The sequence below is a fragment of the Protopterus annectens genome, chromosome 5.part0 (genome assembly GCF_019279795.1).
Source record: "Protopterus annectens isolate FY-2018-M chromosome 5.part0, PAN1.0, whole genome shotgun sequence".
NCBI classification, from domain to species: Eukaryota; Metazoa; Chordata; order Ceratodontiformes; family Protopteridae; genus Protopterus; species Protopterus annectens.
The window spans coordinates 570,065,535-570,090,699 of NC_056735.1; the positions used below are offsets into that span (position 1 = coordinate 570,065,535).

General features: G+C 44.3%; 1 protein-coding gene across 2 annotated transcripts in view; it reads right to left on the bottom strand.

The window, feature by feature from the left end:
• The window catches only part of PRKX (protein kinase X-linked), a 1,617,443-nt gene that overhangs the window by 1,148,087 nt on the left and 444,191 nt on the right, over positions 1–25,165 (bottom strand). For both annotated transcript variants that reach the window (XM_044072450.1, XM_044072451.1), the window contains exon 2: positions 23,360–23,528. In XM_044072450.1, coding sequence (XP_043928385.1) covers positions 23,360–23,528 — 169 coding nt within the window. The remainder of the gene's footprint in view (positions 1–23,359; positions 23,529–25,165) is intronic.

Below are 25,165 nucleotides of genomic sequence, written 5' to 3' on the forward strand. Positions count from 1 at the left end.
AGGAATTTCAACTCTGATGTTGCAGCTAGCTCAAGGGGGGGGGGGGGTGAGCTTTTCCAATACAAAGTTAAGGTCCCAGACTGGAGTGGGACCTCTCCTGGGGGGGGGGGGTCTTAATTTTTGACCCCCCACTAAGGAATTGTTTTAGCAGGGGGTGAGAGAAGAGGGGTGGCTCAGTATTATGTGCTGAAATGGCAGAGGCATGAATTTTAATTAACAAGAAGGATAGGCCCTTGTGGAGCATTTCTGTTAATTACTCAAGAATATGAGGCAAGCTGGGCACCATTGTGGCCATCCCAAGTCTGGCTCTAGGAACAGTATCTTTTCCACTTTTCAGCAAAGGATTGTCTAATACTAGGCCTCCTTGCCTCCAGAATGACATATAGCACCTGCTTACTGAGGGATGCTAGAGGAGAGCTCCATGGATTAGCCAGGCTGCAAGGTTCAGGGTTTGAAGCGGAGGGTGCAGAATTTGGCCTGCCTGCTGGGACAGCAGGGAAGGGGTCTGAGGCAGGTCCCATGGTTGCAGCAGTGTCATACTGTGCAAGAGGGGGTACTAGTGCTGGCATGGCCAGTCTGGTGCAATCTGTACTGTCCTTGGCTTGTCCTGTTTGATCTTTAGTACAACCTTCAAAAGGAGAAGCAGAGGGGGAAAGACAAACCGAGAGGCTTTCCCAGGTAAAGAACAGGGCATCCACTTTCCAAGCTTGACTGTGGGGAGTCCTTGTGCAGAATTTGTCCAATTGGTAGTTCTGAGGGGAGGCAAACAGGTCTACCTCTGGAGTCCCCTATTTGTTCAAGAGGTTGAATATTTTTGGTTCTAGTTTCCATTCGTGTGGGTCCATGAGATTTCTGCTCAAGTCTGCCAGTGAATTTAACTTGCCTGGCAGGAATTGAGCTTGTAGGTGCACTTGGTAGCTCAAGGCTGTGTTCCACAAAGCCATGGCTAGTCTCCACAGAGGGTACAAGTGGGTACCCCCTGCTTGTTTATGTACCACATAACTGTGGTGTTTGTCTTTACCAATAGTTGTCCTGGAAGAATACGGTCTTTGAAGGCTGTCAGGGAATTCTGTACAGCTAACATTTCTTTCTGATTAATATGTGGGTGCCCTGAATGCACTGCCCTGCCAAGTGAGCCTCCCATGCATAGTCTGATGCGTTTGTTGTTAGGGTTTGGGCGGCAGGGGGTAGAGTGAAATGGAGCCCCTTGTTGTGGTAGCAGGCCGCTGCCCACCAAAGGAACTCTGTCTTTATACAAGGAATGATGGGAATCCTTGATTCCAGGTCCTGAGAATGTTGACACCATAGGCTTTTTAGATACCATTGGAGTTTCCTCATATGGTAGTCTTGCATATGGAATTAATAGAATGCATGAAGCTATGAACCCCAGGGCTTGCAGAATTTTCCTTGCAGATAGCTGGGGTTATGTGGCCAATAGTTAGAAGTAGGTTGTCAAATAAACTTGTTTCTCTGGAGTGAGGAATGCCATCTGGGAAGTTGTGTTCAAGCTTGCGCCCACGAATACAGTCTGTTGGAAGGGTACTAGTTGAGATTTCTTTTCATTTATGGTGTACCCCAGTGAGGTCAGATGATTCTTTACAAATGCCAGGTGTTGTAATAGCAAGTCCTGGCTTTCTGCCTGAATCAGACAATCGTCCAAGTATGGGTATATTTGAATATTTCTCTGCCTGCAAAATGCAATGGCTGGAGCTAGACGCTTTGTAAATACCCTGGGCGCAGTAGATAAGCCAAAGGAAAGTGCAGAACTGATAGTGTATGGAGCCTGCCCCTAAGCATAGGTATTTCCTGCAAGATTCCCTTATTGGAATGTGCAGGTAAGCTTCCTTCAAGTCTAAGGTTGCCAGCCAGGCATCTTTGCCTAGCATAGGAAGAAGCTGTTGAAGTGTTAGCATTTTGAATTTTGGAATTACCAGAGAGGTGTTTAGAATAGAGGGGTCCAGGACAGGATGCCAGGAGCTGTCTTTTCTGGGTACCAGGAAAAGTCTTGAATAAAAACCTTGTCCCCTTTGTTCTGCTGGGACAGGTTGAATAGCCCTGACACTGAGAAGAGAGAACCTGCTGTTGGGCCTCCGCCCATTGATTTGGGGGTAGGTCTGGCCAACCGTTTGGGGCTAGTAGTGTGTGGAAGTGGAATCTGTATCCTTGGGAAACTATGTTCAAAACCCATTTGCCCTGTTCCTAGTTTTTTGCATGCAGGGCGAGCTTTCCTCCTAAGGGAGCAGGTAGTTGAGCAGGGCTTGGAAGGGTTAAGGTTAAGTCATTGTGCCATTTTTCCATAGGGAGGGGGGTGGCTTACTACTCCCTGCTTTGGAAGTGGGAGCCCCCCACTGCTTAGGTCTGTGAGCAGCCTGAGACTGTAACCTAGGTGGTCTGCTGTTCCTGGGTTTGGACTGAAGGCCTGGAAGAGACTGGAAAGGACCAATTCTTTGAAGGCCAATGCCTACTAAATCTGGGAGGCTGTACTTGTAAGAAATCTTTAACAGTTTGCATAGATTTAGCCGTTTCTTCCATCCTTTTGAGGACTTCTGATTTGTTGCCAAAAAGGCGGTCTTGGTTTAGGGGAACATCCAGTAATTTAGCTTTAACATGATCTGGCAAGTTTTGTTCCTTAAGCCAAGCATGCCTTCTAAGTACAGACCCAGTGACAGCAGCCATGCAAGATGCTTCTAAAGCGTCAAAACCACATTGCAAAGTATGTTTACCAACTTGTTCTGCAGAATGCATTAAATCCTGAAATTGTGTGTTCAGCACAGTCAGGAATCAACATAATTTTCTGTTTAAGGAGTCCCATAATACGCTGCTGATACAACATATGAAACTAGCAAATTAAAGCTCTAATGGCCAAAGTAGCAGAAGTGCACACCTTCTTACCCCATCTGTCTAGGGCACTAGAATCTGCATCAGAAGGGGCAGGATTTTTGGCAGCAACAGCCTTAATGCCTTTTAGCCCTTGGGAAATAGTCTCTGGATCCGCAGAAGGATTCTTGAAGAGGAACTTGTGAGAATCAGGTACTCTAATACCGGTCAGGTTTGCTGGGAGCTGGAGGTAAAAGTGCCTGGGGTAAGGCCAGATTCCAAGAAAGCATAATCTACAATGTCCAGAATAGGAGGTATAGCTAGAGGCCTGTGTTGGGGCAGGAGTAAGAATTCCCTAAGACTCTTTTTGGACTAAGAGTAATCCTAGCTTTGCCAGAAAAAATGCTCCCTAAGAGTATGCAAGGTTTCACTGAAAGAAAGATCTTCTGGAGGGGAAGCAGAGGGAATGGAATCCTCTGCATCAGAATCCTCACAAGTAGATAAAGGCAAATCCTGGTAATCAGAAGGAGCAGACATATCAGATTCTTGATCAGAAGAAAATCAGAAAGAAATTCAGTTCTAGGTCTCTTAGAGGGGGAAGGCTGGCTTCCCCTAATTAAGGTAATAAGGTCTTCAGCCATTCTAAGCATTTGTTTTTGAGGCATATGGGCCTGAGCTCGCAGTTTGGTTGTCTATTTTCTAGGCGTAGTGAGAGTTTTAGGCCTGAGGGATTCGGAACTTCTGGATGGAAATGATGACTTTTAAAATGCAAGTCTGTAGACCTGAATACACCCTCAGAAGCCGGTGCCTGCACAGTGGCTCTGGACCCATCCTAGGTATTGACATCCACAGGTTCTACAGCCGAAGAAGCATCTTGTGGCATACCAGACTCCAAATGGGTCTCAGTAGAAACCTGCGAACCTGAAGTAGCTATCAGGGGCTGCGAAAGTGCCTCACTGTGTACCGGCGGACTGGCAACTAGCTTAACGGAAGCGGCATTGGCAGTTTTGGACCTATGTGGTCTGTCTCTGTCTTTATCCTTACGTTTTTTCAGATCGGTAGTCGGATGGCTTAACGAAGCCATTTCGGAGTACTGAGACAGAGTATGAAAGTAACTAGCTGCAAAAATAGCCCGACTAATAGTTTGGGGATGGAACAAGGCACAAAACCGACACCAAGGGACGTCGTGGTCTGGGCCTGGAAGGGATGCAGTACGAATGAAAATCTCTGAGGTATTTGCTTTCCACAGCTAAGACAATTGTTAACTTTTACTGACATCGGCTGGAGCAAGAAAAAGGATTCCCAACGGGGTACATATCTTTTTTGAAGACTTCGGATCTGAAACTCGAAAACGAAAATTTCAGGAGTCGGACTATCAGCACTTGCGAACTGCTTCTGCTTCGGGCACCGCACGGCAAGACAAACTGATGCAATGGCATCGGCTGCATGTTTTATATCCCTAATGACCTGACGTCATGGAAGAAGAGACCGCATCTGACGCAGAAATCCGAAGACTCTGGTATTCAGGCCAGCTAAGGGCTACCTGCAGGCAGATGACCCAAATGTGATGACTGCAACACTGAAACACTAAGACCATCCCAGGACTACACAGGAAAAGAAAACAAGCCAAGAGAAAGTACAGTTGTGCACACTTACCATAAATGTAGATGTTAGAGTGTATTCACTTTTGCAGTCTTCACACTTTGGTATTCAGGCTGACTTGAGGGGTACCTGCAGGCAAATAACCAGAGTCTTAGTATTTCTGCGTTGGATGCTGTCGCTTCTTCCATGACGTCAGGTCGTCAGGGGTATAAAAACAGGCAGCTGACGCCATTAAAACAGTTTTTCTTGCCCCAGATGTCAGAAGCCCCCAAAATAGGAAGCAATTACATGTTATGGAACACCCCCAGCAAAAAGCAAATACCAATGATGTAAAAAATTCCAAACAAAAAGGAAGGGTAGAAGTAAAGAGAAGTCAGGGGGCTGGAGGGAGGGTAACCAGGACTGCAACAGTGAATACACTCACACATCTACATTTATGGTAAGTGTACACAACTGTACTATGTTCTTTGTGTTTCACTGTTGCAGTCATCACATTTGGGTTGATTCCCAAAGCTGAGGATGGGTGGAGGTAGTTATGAAGCATTAGGGCTGGCAATCAGGCCCTGTAAGACTGCTGTGGCAAATCCAGCTCTGGATTTAGAATAGATAGGCAAGTGGTAATGCTTGGTGAAAGTGAGTACAGAGCTCCAGGTTGCAGCTTCTAGGATGTAGGGACTCCCCTGAGAAATGCTGTAGAGGTTGATGTAGCTCTAGTGGAATGTGTTCTGAACCCCATGTGGGGTACGTTTCCCATGGTGTTTGTAGCAGAAATGGATGCAGTGTGCTATCCATTTAGAAATGTTTTGCTTTGAAATGGCATTGCCCTCTGCCCCTGCAGCAAAGCTGACTAGCAGCTGGTCAGATTTTCTAAGAGGCTTAGTCCTGTCCAGATAGAACCCAAGCTGCCTGTGCACGTCCAGGGAGTGCAGGATCCTTTCCCCTTTATTCTGAGGATTAGGGAAAAAGTTGGCAAATGAATGGACTGGCTTAAAGCCACACTAGATACCACCTTGGGCATAAATGATGGGTTAGCCCTGAGGAAAACCCTGTCCGCATGGAAAATAACGAAGGGTTCCACGGCCATAACGGTCTGCAATTCGGACACTCTTCTTGCTGAAGTGATGGCTAAAAGTAAAGCTGTTTTCCATGAGAGGAATTTTAACTCTGCTGTAGCAGTAGGTTCAAAGGGGGAAAGTGTGAGCGTTTCCAATACAAAGTTAAGGCCCCAGGCTGGGTGGGAGCTCTCCTGACGGGTCTTAAATTTTTGGCTCTTCTCAGGAACTGTTTGACCAGAGGGTGAGAGAAGAGGGGTGGCTCAGTATTATAATGAGCTAAGATGGCAGAGGCATGAATCTTAATTGAAAAAAAGATAGGCCTTTATGGAGCATTTCTGTTGAGTAATCTAGCATAGGAGGTAAGCTGGGCACAGTTGTGTCCATTCTCGGAGACTGGCTCCAGGAAAAGTATCTTTTCCACTTTTCCGAATAGGATTTTCTAGTACTAGGCCTCCTTGCCTCAAGAATGACATCCAGCACCTGCTTACAGAGGGTTGCTACAGGTGCACTCAGAGGATTAGCCAGGCTGCTAGGTTCAGGGTCTGCAGCTGAGGGTGCAAAATCTGGCCCTCCTGCTGGGACAGCAGGGGAGGGGTCTGAGGTAGGTGCCATGGTGGCACTACTGTCAGACTGCGCAAAAGAGGATACTAGTGCTAGCGTGGCCAGTCTGGTGCAATCAGGATTAACCTTAGTTTGTCCTGTTTGAGCTTTAGTAGAACCTTCGAGAGAAGGGGCAGAGGGGGAAAGGCATAGATTGAGAGGCTTTCCCAGGTAAAGGACAGGACATCCACTTTCCAAGTTTGGCTGTGGGGAGTTCTGGTGCAATATTTGCTCAATTGATAGTTCTGAGGGGAAGCAAAAAGGTCCACCGCTGGTGCCCCCCAAATGTTCATCAAAAGCTTGAATATTTTGGGTTCCAGTTTCCACTCGTGTGGGTCCATGAGATTTCTGCTTAAGTCTTCTACCAGTGAATTTAGTTTGCCTGGCAGGAATTGAGCTTGCATGTGCACTTGGTTGCTCAGGGCTGTGTTCCACAGAGCCATGGCTAATTAGCAGAGTGGGTAGGAATGGGTTCCCCTCTGCTTGTTTATGTACCACATAACTGTGGTGTTGTCTGTCTTTACCAATAGTTGTCCTGGAAGAATAAGGCCTTTCAAGGCTTTCAGAGGATTCTGTACAGCTAACATTTCTTTTTGATTGATAAGCAGGTGCATTTGCTTTGGGCTCCATTTGCCCTGAATGCATTGCCCTGTCATGTGAGCCCTCCATGTATAGTCTGATGCATCTGTTGTTAGGGTTTGGGCGGCAGGGAGTAAAGTGAAAGGGAGTCCCTTGTTGTGGTATCAGGCTACTGCCCACCAAAGGAATTCTGTCCTTAGGCAAGGAATGATAGGAAAGTACAGTTGTGTACACTTACCATAAATGTAGATGTTTGAGTGTATTCACTGTTGCAGTCATTACATTTGGGTAATCTGCTGGCAGGTTGCCCTCAGTGTGGGTAACAAATCTTGGGTCCTGAGTCGGTTGCTGTCTCCTCTTCCATGACGTCAGGGGTATAAAACATGCAGCCGACACTATTTTATTCAGTTTTTCTTGCCCCAGATGTCAGGTGCCCCCCAAATGGGGAGTAAAAATGTGTGTGTGGTGTGTGTGTGTGTGTGTGTGTGTGTGTGTGTGTGTGTGTGTGTGTGTGTGTGTATATATATATATATATATATATATATATATATATATATATATATATATATATATACACACACACACACATATATATATATATATATATATATATATATATATATATATATATATATATATACAGCAATATATGTAAATGCACTTGTAGCAATATAAACTTTACCTTCATCTAAAAGCAAATACACCACAAAGGCTTTAGAGTATAGGGAAGGAAAGAGAAGTTATAGAAAAGGGGGATGGCGGGTGGGTAACCCGGACTGCAACAGTGAATACACTCAAACATCTACATTTATGGTAAGTGTACACAACTGTAGTATGTTCTTCATGTTTCACTGTTGCAGTCATTACATTTGGGTAGAATCCCAAAGCTATGGATGGGAGGATGGAACTAAATAGCATTAGGAACGGCTATAAGGCCCTGCAGAACTGCAGTGGCAAAGCCTGCCCTAGATTTGGAGAAGAGAGGCAAATGATAATGCTTTGTGAAGGTATGAACAGAGCTCCAAGTAGCAGCTTCTAGAATGTCTTTGATTGGAACTCCTCTGAGAAAGGCTGCTGAGGTAGAGGCAGCCCTGGTGGAATGTGACCAGATTCCCTTGGTCACAGGCTTACCATGGTGCAAATAGCAGAAATGAATGCAGTGGCTTATCCACTTATAGTCTGCTCTGATGTAGCCTTCCCCTCTGATCCTGAAGCAAATGCCACCAGTAGTTGCTCAGACTTTCTTAGAGATTTGGTCCTGTTTAAGTAGAATCTTAGTTGTCTGTGTATGCCCAATGAAAGCAGAATCTGCTCCTCCTTGTTCTGCGGATTTGGGAAAAATGTTGGCAGGTGAATTGTTTGGTTAAGAGCCACACTGGATACCACCTTAGGCATAAAGGAAGGATTGGTGCTGAGGGACACCCTGTCCGGGTAAAAAGTAATAAAAGGCTCCACAGCAATGAGAGCCTGTAGTTCTGAAACCCTTCTTGCTGAAGTGATTGCCAAAAGGAAAGCTGTTTCCCCAAGATAAAAATTTTACATCCGCAGTAGCTGCTGGTTCAAAAGGAGGCAGGGTGAGTTTTTCCAGCACAAAATTGAGGTCCCATGCAGGAGTTGGTGATGTTCTGGGAGGCCTTAAATTTTTGGCCCGTCTAAGATACTGTTTTAGCAGAGGATGAGAAAAGATTGGGGTCTCCGTGTTGCAATGAGCCAAGATGGCAGAGGCATAGATTTTTATTGAAGAAAAAGATAGGCCCTTGTCAAGCATCTCAGTCAAGTATTGTAAAATCTGAGGAATGTTTGGTTTTGCTCTGTCTGTTCCTTGTGCTTGGTTCCAAACACAGAATCTCTTCCATTTATCAGCATAAGATTTTCTAGCACTATGCCTTCTGGCTTCCAAAATGACATCCATCACAGATTTACTGAGAGGTGGTGTTTGAATAATTAAATGATCAGCCATGCTGCAAGGTTCAGAGTTTGGAGAGGAGTGTGCAGAATTTGATTGTTCTGCTGAGACAGTAGATGAAGTATTTGAGGCAAGTACCAAGGAGGGAGTTGAAACATATTCCTTAGAATTTGGTACAGTGCTAGCGAGGCCAGTCCGGAGCAATTAGGATCATTTTTGGTTTTACCTGTCTGATCTTTAGTAAGACCTTGGAGAGAAGAGACAGAGGGGGGAAAGGCATAGACTGATAGGTTTTTCCAACTGAAGGATAGTGCATCCACTTTCCATGCTGGTCTGTGACAAGTCCTTGTGCAGAATTTGTCCAGTTGATAATTTTGGGGGGAGGCAAATAGATCTATGTCTCGGCTCCCCCATTTCTGTGTTACCATGCTGAAGATTTGTGGATCCAGTTTCCACTCGTGCAGGTCCATAAGATTTCTGCTTAGGTCGTCTGCCAGAGTATTTTGTTTTCCTGGCAGGAATTGAGCTTGAAGATGTACTTGGTAAGTCAAGGCTGTGTTCCACAATGCCATGGCTAGTCTGCAAAGGGGGTAAGAATGTGTAACCCCCTGCTTGTTTATGTACCACTTAACCGTGGTGCTGTCCATCTTTATCAGTAGTTGTCCTGGATGAAGTAAGTCCTTGAAGGCTATCAGAGCATTCTGAACAGCTAGCATCTCTTTCTGGTTGATATGCAGATGCATTTGTTTTGGGCTCCATATGCCCTGAATGCATCTCCCCGCCAGGTGGACCCCCTAAGCATAGTCTGATGCGTCTGTGGTAAGGGTTTGGGTGGCAGGGGGTAGAGTGAATGACGGCCCCTTGTTTTGGTGACATGTCTCTGCCCACCAAAGAAACTCCTGTTGTAGGCAGGGAAAGAGAGGAATCATTGTTTCCAGACTGACAATGTTGACTCCATAAACTTTTTAGGTACCATTGAAGTTTCCCCATATGCAGTCTTGCATATGGAATAAGTAGAATGCAGGATGCCATGAACCCCAAAGCCTGCAGAATTTTTCTTGCAGATAACTGGGTTTTGTTGCCATCTGTTTGAAGTATATTGTCAGTTGCCTTTGTCTGGCGTAAGGTAAGCTATCTGGGCAGTTGTATTCAAGCTTGCACCCAGGAATGTAATTATTTGAGAGGGTACCAGTTGTGATTTCTTTTTGTTTATTGTGTACCCTAGGCATGTTAGAAGCCTTTTTACAAACGCCAGATGTTGAAGAAAAATGTCCTTGTTCTCTGCTTGAATGAGACGGTCATCCAGGTAAGGATAAATTTGTATGCTTCTTTGTCTGCAGAATGCAATTACTGGTGCCAGGCACTTTGTAAAGATCCTGGGCACAGTAGGTAAGCCAAAGGGCAGTGCAGAGAATTGGTAATGCAAAACCCTGCCTTGAAGCAGAGGTATCTTCTGCACAATTCCCTTATTGGGATATGCAGGTATGCCTCTTGAGTCTAGAGTCACTAACCAAGCGTTCTTGCCCAGCATAGGCAGTAGCTGTTGTAAAGTCAGCATTTTGAATTTTGGAATGTCCAGGAACGTGTTCAAAATCGATAAGTCCAGTATTGCATGCCAGACATCGTCTTTTCTGGGTACCAGGAACAGTCTTGAGTAAAAACCTTGTCCTTTTTCCTGTTCTGGTACTGGATGAATAGCCCCCATATCCATGAGAGACGTAACTTGTTTCTGAGCCTCTGCCCATTGATTTTGTGGCAAATCTGGCCAACCATTTAGAATTGGCAAAGTATGGAAATTAAATCTGTACCCCTGGGATACTATGTTCAATATCCACTTGTTCTGGGTAATTAACTGCCAATTTTGAACATGAAGTGCTAATTTTCCCCCCAAGAGGGCTGCCAAAAGATAAGTGCTTGGTGAAGATAGAGGGAAGTCATTGAGATTGCTTACTGTACGGTTGTGCTTTGTTTCCTCCAGATTTGGAGGTGGAGGCACCCCATTTCTTTGACCTGTAAGAACCCTGTGATTGGTATCTAGAGCCTTTTGAGTGCCTGGATTTGCTTTGAGAGGCTCTGTTGGACACAGGAAAGGCCCAATTTTTAGTAGGCCAGTGCCTACTGAACCTGGGTGGCTGCACTTGTAAGAAATCTTTTACAGTTTGCATAGATTTAGCTTTGTCTTCCATTTTCTTTAAAACCTCTTCTGCTTATTACCAGAGTATCATGCTGTAAAGGGGCATCCAACAATTTAGCTTTAACATGATCAGGCAGATTTTGCTCCTTGAGCCAGGCATGCCTTCTAATCACAGATCCAGTAACTGAGGCCCTGCAAGAGGCCTCCAAGGAATCAAAACCACATTGCAAAGTATGCTTTCCAACCTGTTCTGCTGCATGCATGCAATAATTCCTGTAATTCTTTATTTTCCATACAATCAGAAATCAACATCATTTTCTGTTTCAATAAGCCCATAACATCATGCTGTTGATATTTAAACATGTGAAACTGGCAGTTTAAGGCCCTAATCGCCAAGGTTGCAGACATGTAAACCATCTTTCCCCATCTATCCAGCGCCCTGGAATCTCTATCAGAGGGGGTAGGATTTTTGGCTGTAGAGGCCTTTACACCTTTGGGGCCCTGTGAGATAGGATCAGCAGCAGGATTTTTGAATAGAAATTTGTGGGAGTCAGGAACCCTGTAATATCTGTCTGGCTTACTAGGAGCCGGAGGTAGGGAATCAGGAGCCATGCTTGATTCCGAAAACACATCGTCAACAATGTCTAATACAGGAGGTATAGCCAAAGGCCTATGCTGAGGAAGAAGAAGGAAATCCCTAAGCCTCTTTTTTGATTCAGAAAAAAACAGACTCTCCCAATGAAAACGTTCCCTTAAAGTATGCAAGGTTTCACCAAAAGAATAATCCTCAGGAGGAGATGCAGATGGGATGGATTCCTCTGCATCTGAATCCTTATAGGGTGAAATAGAAAATTCCTGATCAGAAGAGGAATCAGAAGAAATGGAAACCTGATCTTAAGATTCATAATCAGCATCTTGCCTAGGCCTCTTAGCGGGGGGGTTGGGAACCCTGATCAAGGTAATTAAGTCCTCAGCCATTTTGATCATCTGTTTTTTAGGCATAGGGGCCTGAGCACATGGCTCATGCGTCAGTTTTTTAGCCTTCGAAGATGTTTTTGATCTTGTTTTTGAAGCTGGCGTTGTTTTATATAAAAATGTTGAGGCCTGAAAACACCCCAGAAGCCGGTGCCTGCTCAGCGGCTCCGGACCCATGCAAGGGAGAGACATCTGCGGGTTCAATACTTGAGAATCTCTCTGCATACTGGACTCCGCATGGGTCTCGGTAGAGGCCTTCGACTCAAAAATAGCAGATATCAGGGGCTGCGAAAGTGCCTCACTGAGTACCAGCGAACCGGCGACTGGCTTAGGAGAAGCTTCATCGGTTTTGGACCTCGACGGTCTGTCTCAGTCTTATTCTTTGCGTTTTTTGTGAACTCCGGTAGTCGGATTGCTAACCGATGACATTTCAGGGTAATTAAATCTGGATCCAAAATATTTTGAAGCAAAAATATACCGATGCTTAATAGTGCGTTGGTTAAATCTTGCACAAAACTGACAGCAAGGCACGGTATGATCTGGGCCTAGGCAAGGAATACAATACAAATGAAAATCCTTCTGAGGTATTTGCTTCCCACAAGTAATGCAATTATTAACTTTTACTGACATCAGTAAGGAGCAAGAAAAAGTTTCCCCAATGGGGTACTTATCTTAAGTTGAAAACTTCGGTTCTGAAACTCTAATGCGAAAATTTCAGAAGTCTGCCGACCGGCACTTGCAAACTGCTTCTGCTTCGGGCACTGCGTGGCAAGAAAGACTGGATAAAATGATGTCGGCTGCATGTTTTATATCCCTGACTACCTGACGTCATGGAAGAGGAGACAGCAACCGATGCAGGACCCAAGACTTTGTTATTCAGGCCGACTGAGGCCTGTCAGCAGTTTACCCACATGTAATGACTGCAACAGTGAAACACAAAGAACATTCATTCTTTCCAGGTCCTGAGAATGCTGACACCAGAGACTTTTTAGGTACCACTGAAGTTTCTTCATATGCAGCCTTGCATATGGAATTAGTAGAATGCAAGAGGCCATGAACCCTAGGGCTTGCAGTATTTTTCTTGCAGATAACTAGGTTTTGGTGGCCAGCAGCCTGAAGTAGTTTGTCAAATAAATTTGTTTTTCTGGAGTGAGGAATTCTATCTGGGAAGTTGTATTCAAGCTTGCCCCCAGGAATACAATCTGCTGGCTGTGTACCAGATGCGATTTCTTTTCGTTGAAGGTGTACCCCAGTGAAGTTAGAAGTCTCTTTACAAATGCCAGGTGCTGTAGTAGCAATTCTTGACTGTCCGCCTGAATCAGGAAATCGTCCAAGTATGGGTAAATTTGAATTTTTCTCTGCGTGCAATATGCAATGGCTGGAGCCAGGCACTTTGTGAATACCCTGGGCACAGTAGATAAGCCAAATGGAAGTGCAGAGAACTGATAGTGCATAAAGCCTGCTCTGAAACGTAGGTATTTCCTGCAAGATTCCCTTATGGGGATGTGCAGATAAGCTTCTTTTAAGTCTAGGGTTGCTAGCCAGGAGTCCTTGGCTAGCATAGGAAGTAGCTGTTGGAGAGTTAGCATTTTGAAACCACCAGAAAGGTGTTGTGAATAGACAGATCCAGGAGAGGATGCCAAGAGTTTTCTTTTCTGGGTATCAGAAACAGCCTGGAATAAAAGCCTTGTTCCCTTAGTTCTGCTGGGACAGGTTGAATAGCCTTGATACTGAGAAGAGAAAGTACTTGCTTTTGGGCCTCTGCCCACTGGTTTGGGGGGAGGTCTGGCCATCCGCTTAGGGTAGGGAGAGAGTGGAAGTGGAATCTGTATCCCTGTGAAACTGTTTAAGACTCATCTGTCCTGGGTAATGTACTCCCACAGTTTTTGGCATTCAGGGCAAGTTTCCTTCCTAAAGGTGCAAGTACTTGGGCAAGGCTTGGAAGAGTTAAGGATAAGTCATTGTGCAATTTTACCATAGAATGGCAGCTTACTACTCCCTGTTTTGGACGTTGGAGCACTCCATTGCTTAGATCTGTGCATAACCTGAGACTGTAGTCTTGGTGGTCTGCTGCCCCTGGGTTTGGACTGAGAAGGCCTGGAAGGGACTGGAAAAGACCAGTTTTTAGAAGGTCAATGCCTACTGAATCTAGGTGGCTGTACTTGTAAGAAATCTTTAACAGTTTGCATAAATTTAGCTTTCTCCTCCATCCTTTTGATGTCTTCTGCTTTATTGCCAAATAGAAGCTCTTGATTTAATGGTGCATCAAGTAATTTTGCTTTGACGTGATCTGGCAAGTTTTGTTCCTTAAGCCAAGCATGCCTTCTAAGAACAGACCCAGTGACAGCAGCCCTGTAAGACGCTTCTAAGGCGCCAAATTCACATTGCAAAGTATGTTTACCAACTTGGTTAGCAGAATGCATTAACTCTTGTAAATCTGTGTGTTCTACACAATCAGGAATAAACATAATGTTCTGCTTAATTAGCTCTGTAATATGCTGCTGATACTTTAACATATGAAACTGGCAATTTAAAGCCCTAATGGCAAGAGTAGCAGAGGTGTATACCTTCTTACCTCATCTGTTTAAAGCCCTAGAATCCCTGTCCGAAGGGGTTGGATTTTTGGTAGTTGTAGCCTTAATGCCTTTAGGTCCCTGGGAAATGGTCTCTGGATCCAAGGTGGGATTCTTAAAGAGGAATTTGTAAGAGTCAGGTACTCTGTAGCACGGGTCAGGTTTCCTGGGAGCTGGAGGCAAAGTATCAGGGGTAAGGCTGGATTCCACGAAGACATCATCTACAATTTCCAGAACAGGAGGGATAGCTAGAGGCCTGTGCTGAGGCAAGTTTAAAAATTCCCAGAGTCTCTTTTTGGACAGAGTAATCCTGGCTCTCCCAGAGGAAATACTCTCTAAGGGTATGCAGGGTTTCACCAAAAGAAGAATCTTCTGGAGGGGAAGCTGAGGGAATGGAATCCTCTGCACCAGAATCCTCACAGGTAGATAAGGGTATGTCCTGGTAATCAGAAGGATCAGAGTTATCAGACTCCTGACCTGAAGAATTAGAAGGAAAATCAGTTTTTGGTCTTTTTGAGGGGGAAGGCGGACTTCCCCTAATTAAGGTAAGCTAGGTCTTCAGCCATTCGAAGCATTTGTTTTTGTGGCATGTGGGCCTTAGAATGCACTTTGGTCGTTGGTAGAGTCGTCTGCAGTTTTGGACCTATCTTTATCCTTACGCTTTTTCAGAGGATCGGTAGTCGGATGGCTTATCGAAGCCATTTCGGAATACGGAGATCGAGAGCGAAAAAACTTAGCGACAAAAATAGCCCGATGACGAATAGTTCAGGTGCTGAACAAGGCACAAACCCGACAGCGAGGGACATTGTGGTCTGGGCCTAGACAGGTGATGCAGTAAGAATGAAAATCTCTGAGGTATTTGCTTTCCACAGGCAAGGTAATTATTAACTTTTTTTCTGACATTGGTTAGTGCAAGAAAAAAGGATCCACAACGGGATGCTTATCTTTTAGAAGACTAAGTCTGAAACTCGAAAAACGAAAATTTCAGGAGACGGCCGGACCTGCACTAGCGAACTGCTTCTGTTTCGGGCACCGCACGGCAAGAAAGACTGATATAATGGCATCGGCTGCATGTTTTATACCCATGACGACCTGACGTCATGAAGAAGTGACAGCATCCGATGCAGAAATCCCATGACTCTGGTATTCAGGCCGACTGAGGCCTACCTGCAGGCAGATAACCCAAATGTGATGACTGCAACAGTGAAACACGAAGAACATCTGTACTATATTCTTCGTGTTTCAATGTTGCAGTCATCACACTTGGGTTGATTCCCAAAGCTGAGAAAGGGTGGAAGCAGTCAGGAAGAGTTAGGGCTGGCTAGTAGGCGCTGCAAGACTGCTGCAGCAAATCCTGCCCTGGATTTTGAAAAGATAGGCAGGTGGTAATGCTTGGTGAAGTTGTGTACAGAACTCCAGATTGCAGCTTCCAGAATTGTACCTGGTAGGAACTCCCTTGAGAAATGCTGTAGAGGTAGAAGTAGTCATAGTGGAATGTGTTCAGACCCCCTGAGGGGTTGGTTTTCCATGGTGCTTGTAGCAGAAATGGATGCAGTGTGCTATCCATTTGGAAATGGTTTGTTAAGAAATGGCCTTGCCCTCTGCCCCTGTTGCAAAGCAGACTAGCAGCTGGTCAGATTTTCTGAAAGGCTTAGTCCTATCAAGGTAGAACCTGAGCTGTCTGTGCACGTCCAAAGAGTGCAGGATCCTTTCCCCTTTATTCTGAGGGTTAGGGAAGAAGGTTGGCAAATGGATGGATTGGTTTAGCACCACACTGGAAACCACCTTAGGCATAAAGGACGGGTTAGTCCTGAGGGAAACCCTGTCAGCATGTAAGATAATAAAGGGTTTCACAGCCATCAGTGCCTGTAGCTCAGACACTCTTCTAGCTGAAGTGATGGCTAGAAGCAATGCTGTTTTCCAGGAGAGGAATTTTAACTCTGCTGAAGCAGCAGGTTCAAAAGGGGGAAGCGTGTGCTTTTCCAGTACAAAGTGAAGGTCCCAAGCAGGGGTGGGTGCTCTCCTTGGGGCCTTAAGTTGTTAGCCCCTCTCAGGAACTGTTTGATGAGAGGGTGAGAAAATAGAGGTGGCTCAGTATTGTAATGAGCCGAAATTGCAGAGGCATGAATTTTAATGGAGAAGGATAGGCCTCTGTGGAGTAGCTAGGTAATCCAGGATTAGAGGTAAGAAGGGCACAGCTGTGTCCTTTCCTTTAAACTGAATCCAAAAACAATATCTTTTCCACTTTTCTGCATAGGATTTCCTAGTACTAGGCCTTCTGGCTTCAAGAATGACATCCAGCCCCTGTTTACTTAGGGTTGCTGGTGGAGTATTCAAGGAATAAGCCAGGCTGCAAGAGTTAGGGTTTGTAATTGTGGATGCAAAATCTGTCCCTTCTGCTGTGACAGCAGGGTAGGGGTCTAGTGTAGGTGCCAGGGTGGCACCATTGTCAGGCTGCGCAGTAGTGGGTACCAGTGCTGGTATAACCAGTCCGGGGCAATCAGAATTGTCCTTCGCCTGTCTTCTTTTATCTTGAGTAGTACTCGAGAGAAGGGGCAGAGGGGGGAAAGGCATAGACTGAGAGGTTTTCCCATTGAAAGGATAGGGCATCCACTTTCCAGGCCCTGCTGTGAGGGTTCCTGGTGCAGAATTTGCTTACCTGGTGGTTGTGGGGGGAAGTGAAGAGATCCACCTCTGGGGTCCCCACCTCTGGATCAGGAGGTTGAAGGTGCTGGGCTCCAATTTCCACTCATGTTGGTCTAGGAGATTTCTGCTTAAGTCGTCTGCCAGTGAATTTTGTTTGCCTGGCAGGAATTGAGCTTGTAAATGGACTTGGTTGTCCAAAGCTGTGCTCCAGAGTTATGGCTAACCAGCAGAGTAGGTAAGAATGGGTTCCCCCCTGCTTGTTTATGTACCACATAACTATCAGCAGTTGTCATGGAAGGATTAGGTATCTGAAAGCTCTCAGAGCATTCTGTAGAGCTAGCATCTTCTTTTGGCTGATATGCAGAAGAATTTGGCTTGGGCTCCAGTGGCCCTGAATGCATCTGCCAGCCATGTCGGCCCCCATGCATAGTCTGAGGAGTCTGTGGTCAGGGTTTGGGTGGTGTGGGTTAGAGTAAAATGCAGTCCCTTGTCGTGGTTGCATGCTTCTGCCTACCAAAGGAACTCTGCCCTCAGACAAGGTATGATAGGAATGACCGTTTCCAGGTCCTGAAAATGTTGGCACCTAAGACTTTTTAAGTACCACTGAAGTTTCCTCATATGTAGTCTTGCATATGGAATTAGCAGAATACATGAGGCCATGAACCCTAGGGCTTGCAGTATTTTTCTTGCAGTTAGCTGGGTTCTAGTGGCTATTTGCTTGAAGTAGTCTGTCAGATAGGCTTGTTTTTCTGAAGTGAAAAATGTCATCTGGGAAACTGTGTCCAAGCTTGCTCCCAGGAATACAATCTTTTGACTGGGCACCAGTTGTGATTTTGCGTTGATGGTGTACCCCAAATAAGTGAGAGGGCTTATTTTACAAATGCCAGGTGCTGAAGCAGCAATTCCTAGCTGTCCGCCTGAATCAGGCAGTCGTCAAAGTACGGGTAAATTTGGACATTTCTCTGCCTGCAGTATGCAATGGCTGGAGACAGGCATTTTGTGAATACCCTGGGTGCAGTAGATAAGCCAAAGGAAAGTGCAGAGAACTGATAATGCATAGATCCTGCCCTGAAACGTAGATATTTCCTGCATAATTCCTTGATGGATATGTGCAGATAAACTTCTTTTATGTCTAGGGTGACTAACAAGGCAGCCTTGGCTAGCATAGGGAAAAGCTGTTGCAGGGTAAGCATCTTGAATTTTGAGACCACCAGGAAGGTGTTGAGAATTGAAAGATCCAGAATTGAGCACCAAGAGCCCTCTTTCCTGGGTACCAGGAATAGTCTGCAGTAGAAACCCTGACCCCTTTTTGTTCTACTGGAAATGGCTGAATAGCTCTGATGTTGAGCAGGGAAAGAACTTGGTTTTGAGCCTCTGCTCACTGGTTTGGAGGACGGTCTGGAAACCCGCTTGGAATTGGCAGTAAATGGAAATAAAATTTATACCCCTGGGACATAATGTTGAGGACCCATCGGTCCCGAATGATGGACATCAAGTTTTTTGCATGAAGGGCAAGTTTTCCAACTAGGGGCACAAGGAATTGAGCAGGGCTGGGAGGTAGAGTTGAGAAGTCATTGTGAACCTTTTCCATAGGGAGGTGGCTTAACACTCCCTGTTTTAGGGGTGAGAGCACTCCATTGCTTAGATCTCTGCATACCCTGAGACTCTGGGTGGTCTGTTTCCTCTACGTCTTGTTTGGGAAGGCCTGGAGGGGCCAGGAAAGGACAAGTATTTTGAAGGGCAATGCCTACTGAATCGAGGTGGTTGCACTTGTAAGAATTCTTTAACAGTTTGCATAGATTTAGCTTTTTCTTCCATCTTTTTAAGAACTTCTGCTTTGGTGCCAAACAAAACGTCCTTATTTAAAGCAGCATCTAGTAATTTGGATTGGACATTATCTGGCAAGGTCTGCTCCTTCAGCCAAGCATTGTCTTCTCAGTACAGAGCCAGTGACTGCAGCCATGCAAGATGCTTCTAGGGCATCAAAAACACACTGCAAATTATGCTTACTAACTTGGTTTGCAGAATGCATAAGCTCTTACAAATCTTTATTTTCTGCACAATCTGGAAATATTACCATTTTTTGTTTAATGAGATCCATAATATGTTGCTGGTACTTAGGCATGTGAAACTGGCAATTCAATGCCCTGATAGCAAGAATTGCAGCTGTATATACCTTCTTACCCTATCGGTCTAAAGCTCTGGAATCCCTGTCCGAGGGGGTGGGAAGTTTGGCTGTAGTAGCCTTAATACCTTTAAGTCCCTGGGAAGTGATCTCTGGATCAGCAGTAGGATTCTTGAAAAGAAAGTTGTGGGAATCAGGTACTCTAGCTCCTGTCAGGGTTTCCTAGGGCCTGAAGGTAAGGTGTCTGGAGTAAGACTGGATGCCAAGAAAACATCATCCACAACATCTTGGACAGGGGGAATAGCTAAAGGCCTGTGCTGAGGTAGCTCTAAAAATTCTCGGAGTCTCTTTTTGGATTGAGGATAGTCTTGGCATTCCCAATGGAAATGCACTCAAAGTATGCAAGGTTTCACCAAAAGAGAAATCCTCTGGAGAGGAGGCAGAGGGAATGGATTCCTCTGCATCTGAATTCTCATAGGCTGATAAGGGCATGTCCTGATAATCAAAGGTCAGAGTCATCGGACTCCTGGTCTGTAGAATCTGAAGGCAACTTAATTCTTTGTCTCTTAGCAGGGGAAGGCTGGCTTTCCCTAATTAGCATTATAAGTTCTTCAGCCATTCTAAGCATTTGTTTTTGTGGCATGGGGGCCTGACCATGCGTTTTGGTCAGTTTTCTAGGCATAGTGCATACTCTAGGCCTAAGAAACTCTGTAGCTTTGGCTAAAAGAGAAGTAGTTGGTTTGATTTGAACATCGGTAGGTCAGAAAACACCCTCAGAAGCCGGTGCCAGCACAGTGGCTCCAGACCCATCCAAGGTAGAGACATCCACAGGTTCCACAGTCAAAGAAGCATCTTGCAGCATACCGGACTCCGAATGGGTCTCAGCAGAGGCCTGCGAATCCATAGAAGCGGGCATCAGGGACTGCCAAGTAACCTCACTGAGTACTGGCAGACTGGCGACTAGCTTAACGGAAGCATCGTCGGCAGTTTTGGACCTATGCGGTCTGTCTCTGTCTTTATCCTTATGTTTTTTCGGAAGATCGGTAGTCTGATGGCTTACCAAAGCCATTTTGGAATATGGAGATCAAGAGAAAAATAATTTAGCAACAAAAATAGCCTGACAATGAATGGTTTGGGCGTTAAACAAGGCACAAAACTGATAGCGAGGGATGTCACGGTCTACGCCTAAACAGGTGACACAGTAAGAATGAAAATCTCTGGGAGGTATTTGCTTTCCACAGGCAAGACAATTGTTAACTTTTTCTGACATAGGTTAGAGAATGAGAGGGAGAGAAGATTGGATGATGTGGGGCTAGTGAATCATGAAGTGCAATGGATTAGCAAGGAGGAAGTAAGGATAGCTATAAAAAGGATGAAGACTGGAAAGGCTGTTGGTCCAGATGACATACCTGTGGAAGCATGGAGGTGTTTAGGTGAAATGGCAGTGTAGTTTTTAACCAGATTGTTTAATGAAATCTTGGAAAGTGAGAAGATGCCTGAGGAATGGAGAAAAAGTGTTTTGGTACCGATTTTTAAGAATAAGGGTGATGTGCAGAGCTGTAGTAACTACAGAGGGATTAAACTGATCAGTCACAGCATGAAATTATGGGAAAGATTAGTGGAAGCTAGGTTAAGAAGGGAGGAGATGATTAGTGATCAGCAGTATGGTTTCATGCCGGGAAAGAGCACTACAGACATACAGATGCGATGTTTGCTCTGAGAGTGCTTATGGAGAAATACAGAGAAGGTCAGAAGGAGTTGCATTGTGTTTTTGTAGACTTATTGAAAGCATATGACAGGGTGCCTAGAGAGGAGTTGTGGTATAGTATGAGGAAGTCGGGAGTGTCAGAGAAGTATGCAAGAGTGGTACAGGATATGTACGAGGGTAGCATGACAGTGGTGAGGTCTGCGGTGGGAGTGACGGATGCATTTAAGGTGGATGTGGGATTACATCAAGGATCAGCTCTGAGCCCTTTCTTATTTGCAATGGTGATGGACAGGTTGACAGACAAGATCAGACACGAGTCCCCATGGACTATGTTTGCAGAGGACATTGTGATCATTAGTGAGTACGGAACAGGTGGAGGAGACCCTGGAGAGATGGAGATATGCTCTAGAGAGAAGAGGAATGAAGGTCAGCAGAACTGACAGAATACATGTGTGTAAATGAGAGGGAGGATAGAGGAATGGTGAGGATGCAAGGAGTAGAGGTGGCGAAGGTGGATGAGTTTAAATACTTGGGATCAACAGTTCAGAGTAATGGTGAGTGTGGAAGAGAGGTGAAGGAGAGTACAGGCAGGATGGAGTGGGTGGAGAAGAGTGTCAGAAGTGATTTGTGACAGACGAGTACCAGTAAGAGTGAAAGGGAAGGTCTACAAGAGGGTAGTGAGACCAGCTATATTATATGGGTTGGAGATAGCGGCATTGACAAAAAGGCAGGAGTTAGGAGCTGGATGTGGCAGAGTTAAAGATGTGAAGATTTGCACTGGGTGTGACGAAGGTGGACAGGATCAGGAATAAGCATATTAGAGGGTCAGCCCAGGTTGGAAGGTTTGGAGACAAAGCCAGAGAGGCAAGATTATGTTGGTTTGGACATGTGCTGAGGAGGGATAATGTGTGTATTGGGAAGGATGAAGCTACCCAGTAACAGAAAAAGAGTAAGGCCTAAGATAAGGTTTATGGTTGTGGTGAGACAGGACATGCAGGTGGTTGGTGTGACAGAGCAAGATGCAGAGGACAGGAAGAAATGGAAACTGATGATCCGCTGTGGTGACCCCTAACGGAAACAGCCAAAAGAAGATGATGGTTAGAGCAAGAAAAAAAGGATCCCCAACGAGGTACTTAGCTTTAGAAGACTTCAGGATTATCAACTCAAAAAACGAAAATTTCAGGTAGCGGCTGACCGCACTTGCAAACTGCTTCTGCTTTGGGCTCCTTGTCAGCAAGAAAGACTGATGTAATGGCGTCTGCTGCCTGTTTTTATACCCATGATGACCTGACGTCATGGAAGAAGTGACTGCATCTGACACAGAAATACTAAGACTCTGGTATTTGGGCCGACTGAGGGCTACCTGCAGGCAGATAACCCAAGTGTGATGACTGCAACAGTGAAACACGAAGAACATCAGGTGGCACGAGATGAATATGAAGATCAATGAAGCCACCTGAAGGATGAAGTCACCTCTGTTTTGGAATCCTGTCAGTCTGGAGCCGTGGACAAAGGCATAATAAAATAAATAAATAAAATAATCTAAAATACCAGCCCAAAGGGCCTAACAGGCATCCATTTTCCTAGCCAAACCAGCAAAAGGTAAAACTGTAAACTGCAAAATCAGAACACTCCAGAAGGGTTAGCTAGGTAAAGGGATTTAGCTAGCAAATCCCAAAGGGGGGAAAAGATGGGAAAAATCACAAAAATATAAACTTACTCTACATAAATGAGGCACAAGACATAGAAAAGTCAACCAAATAGCAACAGGAAAAATGAGAGGAAAAATTCAAATGAATGCCACCACAAAAGTGCAAAATGTCCACATGAAGGAGAAAGTGCCAAAAAAAAAAACTAACCACAATATACAGCAGCAGAAAAAAAAAAAAAAGATCAGTGACCTATAAAAAGTAGGTTGGAGTAAGAAAAACACATTGTGCAACAAAAAAACAGGTCTGGTAATAGGGGGGGGGGTCCTTTATGATCTGACCAAAGACTTTAACAAGTGGGAAAAAATGGGAGCGTCAAGGACAGGCAAAGATGGGAGCAGTTGGTGCTTGTGTGGTCTGGGAAAGTCATATACCTAGGGAGCAGAGTATGCATGGCTACCTGTTGCCAATTCCTATGGGTTAAAGAAGACCGAATCTCCTCAACAGATATGAAGTGACCCACAGAAGGGCAGTTCCTTCACTGTATTTCGATCACTACTTGAAAAAGAAATGTGGAATAATACTGCTACTGCAGTAGAACTTGGCAGCACACTTTAATATCACAACACAAATCATTATTGATTTTACAGTACAATCAATGTCAGAAAGCATGAACATGTCATAGCAGGAATTCTGACTTGAGAAATGGGAAGGGAAAAACTATGAAAAAATTCTGCTTTTATTGAAAGGTCAGTGATCACATTAAGTGGAACCACTACAAAGACTAAAATAACAAAAATTGTATTTGTACATTTTATACTCTCACAAATCAACATGTAAACATTCAGCACTGGCAGTAATTTTTCTGCATCTTACTAGTTAAATCTTTTAACCATGGAGTATCATTTATATCTTCTCATGAACAGGTCATAGTCATTCAATATGTTGCCTCAATAAGAAAAGAATTTCTTGGCCATACCAGGCACTTACAATTTGACTAGAAATGGGTAACTGACTTCCTTTAAGACTGCTTTCTCATTGTGGACATGCTGCTCCTGCTTTAGTCGAATAACATCAGGAATGCTCATAACTTTGAAGGCAAAATATCTTTTTGTTGTCTTCTCCTTTACGAGAAGCACTCTGCCAAATGTACCAGTTCCTAGATGTAAAAGGAAAGAGACCAGTTAATCCTAACTCCATTCATTTAATCAATTACAACCAAAACAACTGTAAAATGTACTTATAAACATAATGCCTTAAACACTTAACATGAGACTACATAAGAAAGCAAGAAAAACTGGAAGTGGAAGCAAAAGAAATAAAGACAATGACAAAAACGCCATGGTACACAGTACAACATGCAGTACCAGTTACATATTTGATGTTTGGTTATATTAATTAGAGCTAAGGAACAAAATGAAAACAATCTTGAAGCAAAATGCAGTCATCATAAAGCAGGCTACCCCAAATTACAATGCTAGGAAGACTAGATATATGACTAAGGGCTCAACCTCATGTCTTTAAATATAATTAAAAAAAAAAATCATTTCCCCAATATCCACTGTATACAGTTACACACTGAAAATCAACCCGGTCTTTTTCTGGCAAGCAATAGGCATAAGGCAGAGAATGAATAAGGATGTAATGCTAGCCAGTCGAAGGACACACACACACACACACACACACACACACACACACACACATTTTAGAGGATAACCACACACTGCCTGTCAGTACATTTCTTGGTTGAGGGGCAAAGATGAAATCTTTCACAGACATTATACTTTGCAAATCACACATATTAACTAAAACAACACAACCATGTCTCTGTACAACTACAGGAAAAATAATGCACTAGAAGACTGTTTAGCACACCCCAACAAAGGAACAACCACACACAAAGGCAAGCCAGGCACAGAATGTAAATACCTCATGACCAAGGTGTCAGCCATGACAGAGGATTATAAAAAAACCAAAGGAAGGAAGGATTAGTATCCATTAAAATGTTTAATCCACAATAGTAGCTCAAACAGCTTTGGCATCAGCTTCATCAGGTAATAAAAAACATGTAAATAATCACACAGGACTTTATACACTCCTTCACATCACATGCTTATTACAAAACAACAAATGAATAGCTTACATACCTATCAGATCTTTTAAAATCATAAAACCTCACAAATCACTATTCACAAAAAATTATACAACATATAAATATCAGACCTATAAAACTCCTGTCATAAAAAAATTACTGTACATATGACTGAATTCATATATATAAATTTCCAAGTTTCAATGCAGGTTTCAAAGTTCTTGCATTATTCAAGCAAGGAGGAACAATACTTAAGCTACTGTAATAGACAAGCTTCTCTTAAATACACCATAATGCAATAAGGTTTCCTGGCAAGAAAATTAAATTAATGGCAAACAAGCTCTGTAAACATATACAGCCCCAGTATTTGTGAATATCAGATACAGGAACCGACTACACTCAGCACCCAATGTTTATTCTGACATGTCATCATAAAAGGGTTCTCATCCAGGGAAAAAGAAAAAAAAGAAAAAAAAAAGAGTTCATTGTTCCCCTCTTCTCGACACTCATTAGACCCATTAGAGAGTACAATGCCCTTTTTGGAATGTACCTCACAAGACATCTGCAGCAGCTGGAAAGGTCACAGAAGTACCTCACAAAGAGGATTACTGGCCTCAAAGAAATGCCCTACACTGACCGCCTCAAAAAACTCCAGCTTTACTCCGTAGTATAATCGCCTACTCCAAGGTGATCTCTGCCTAATA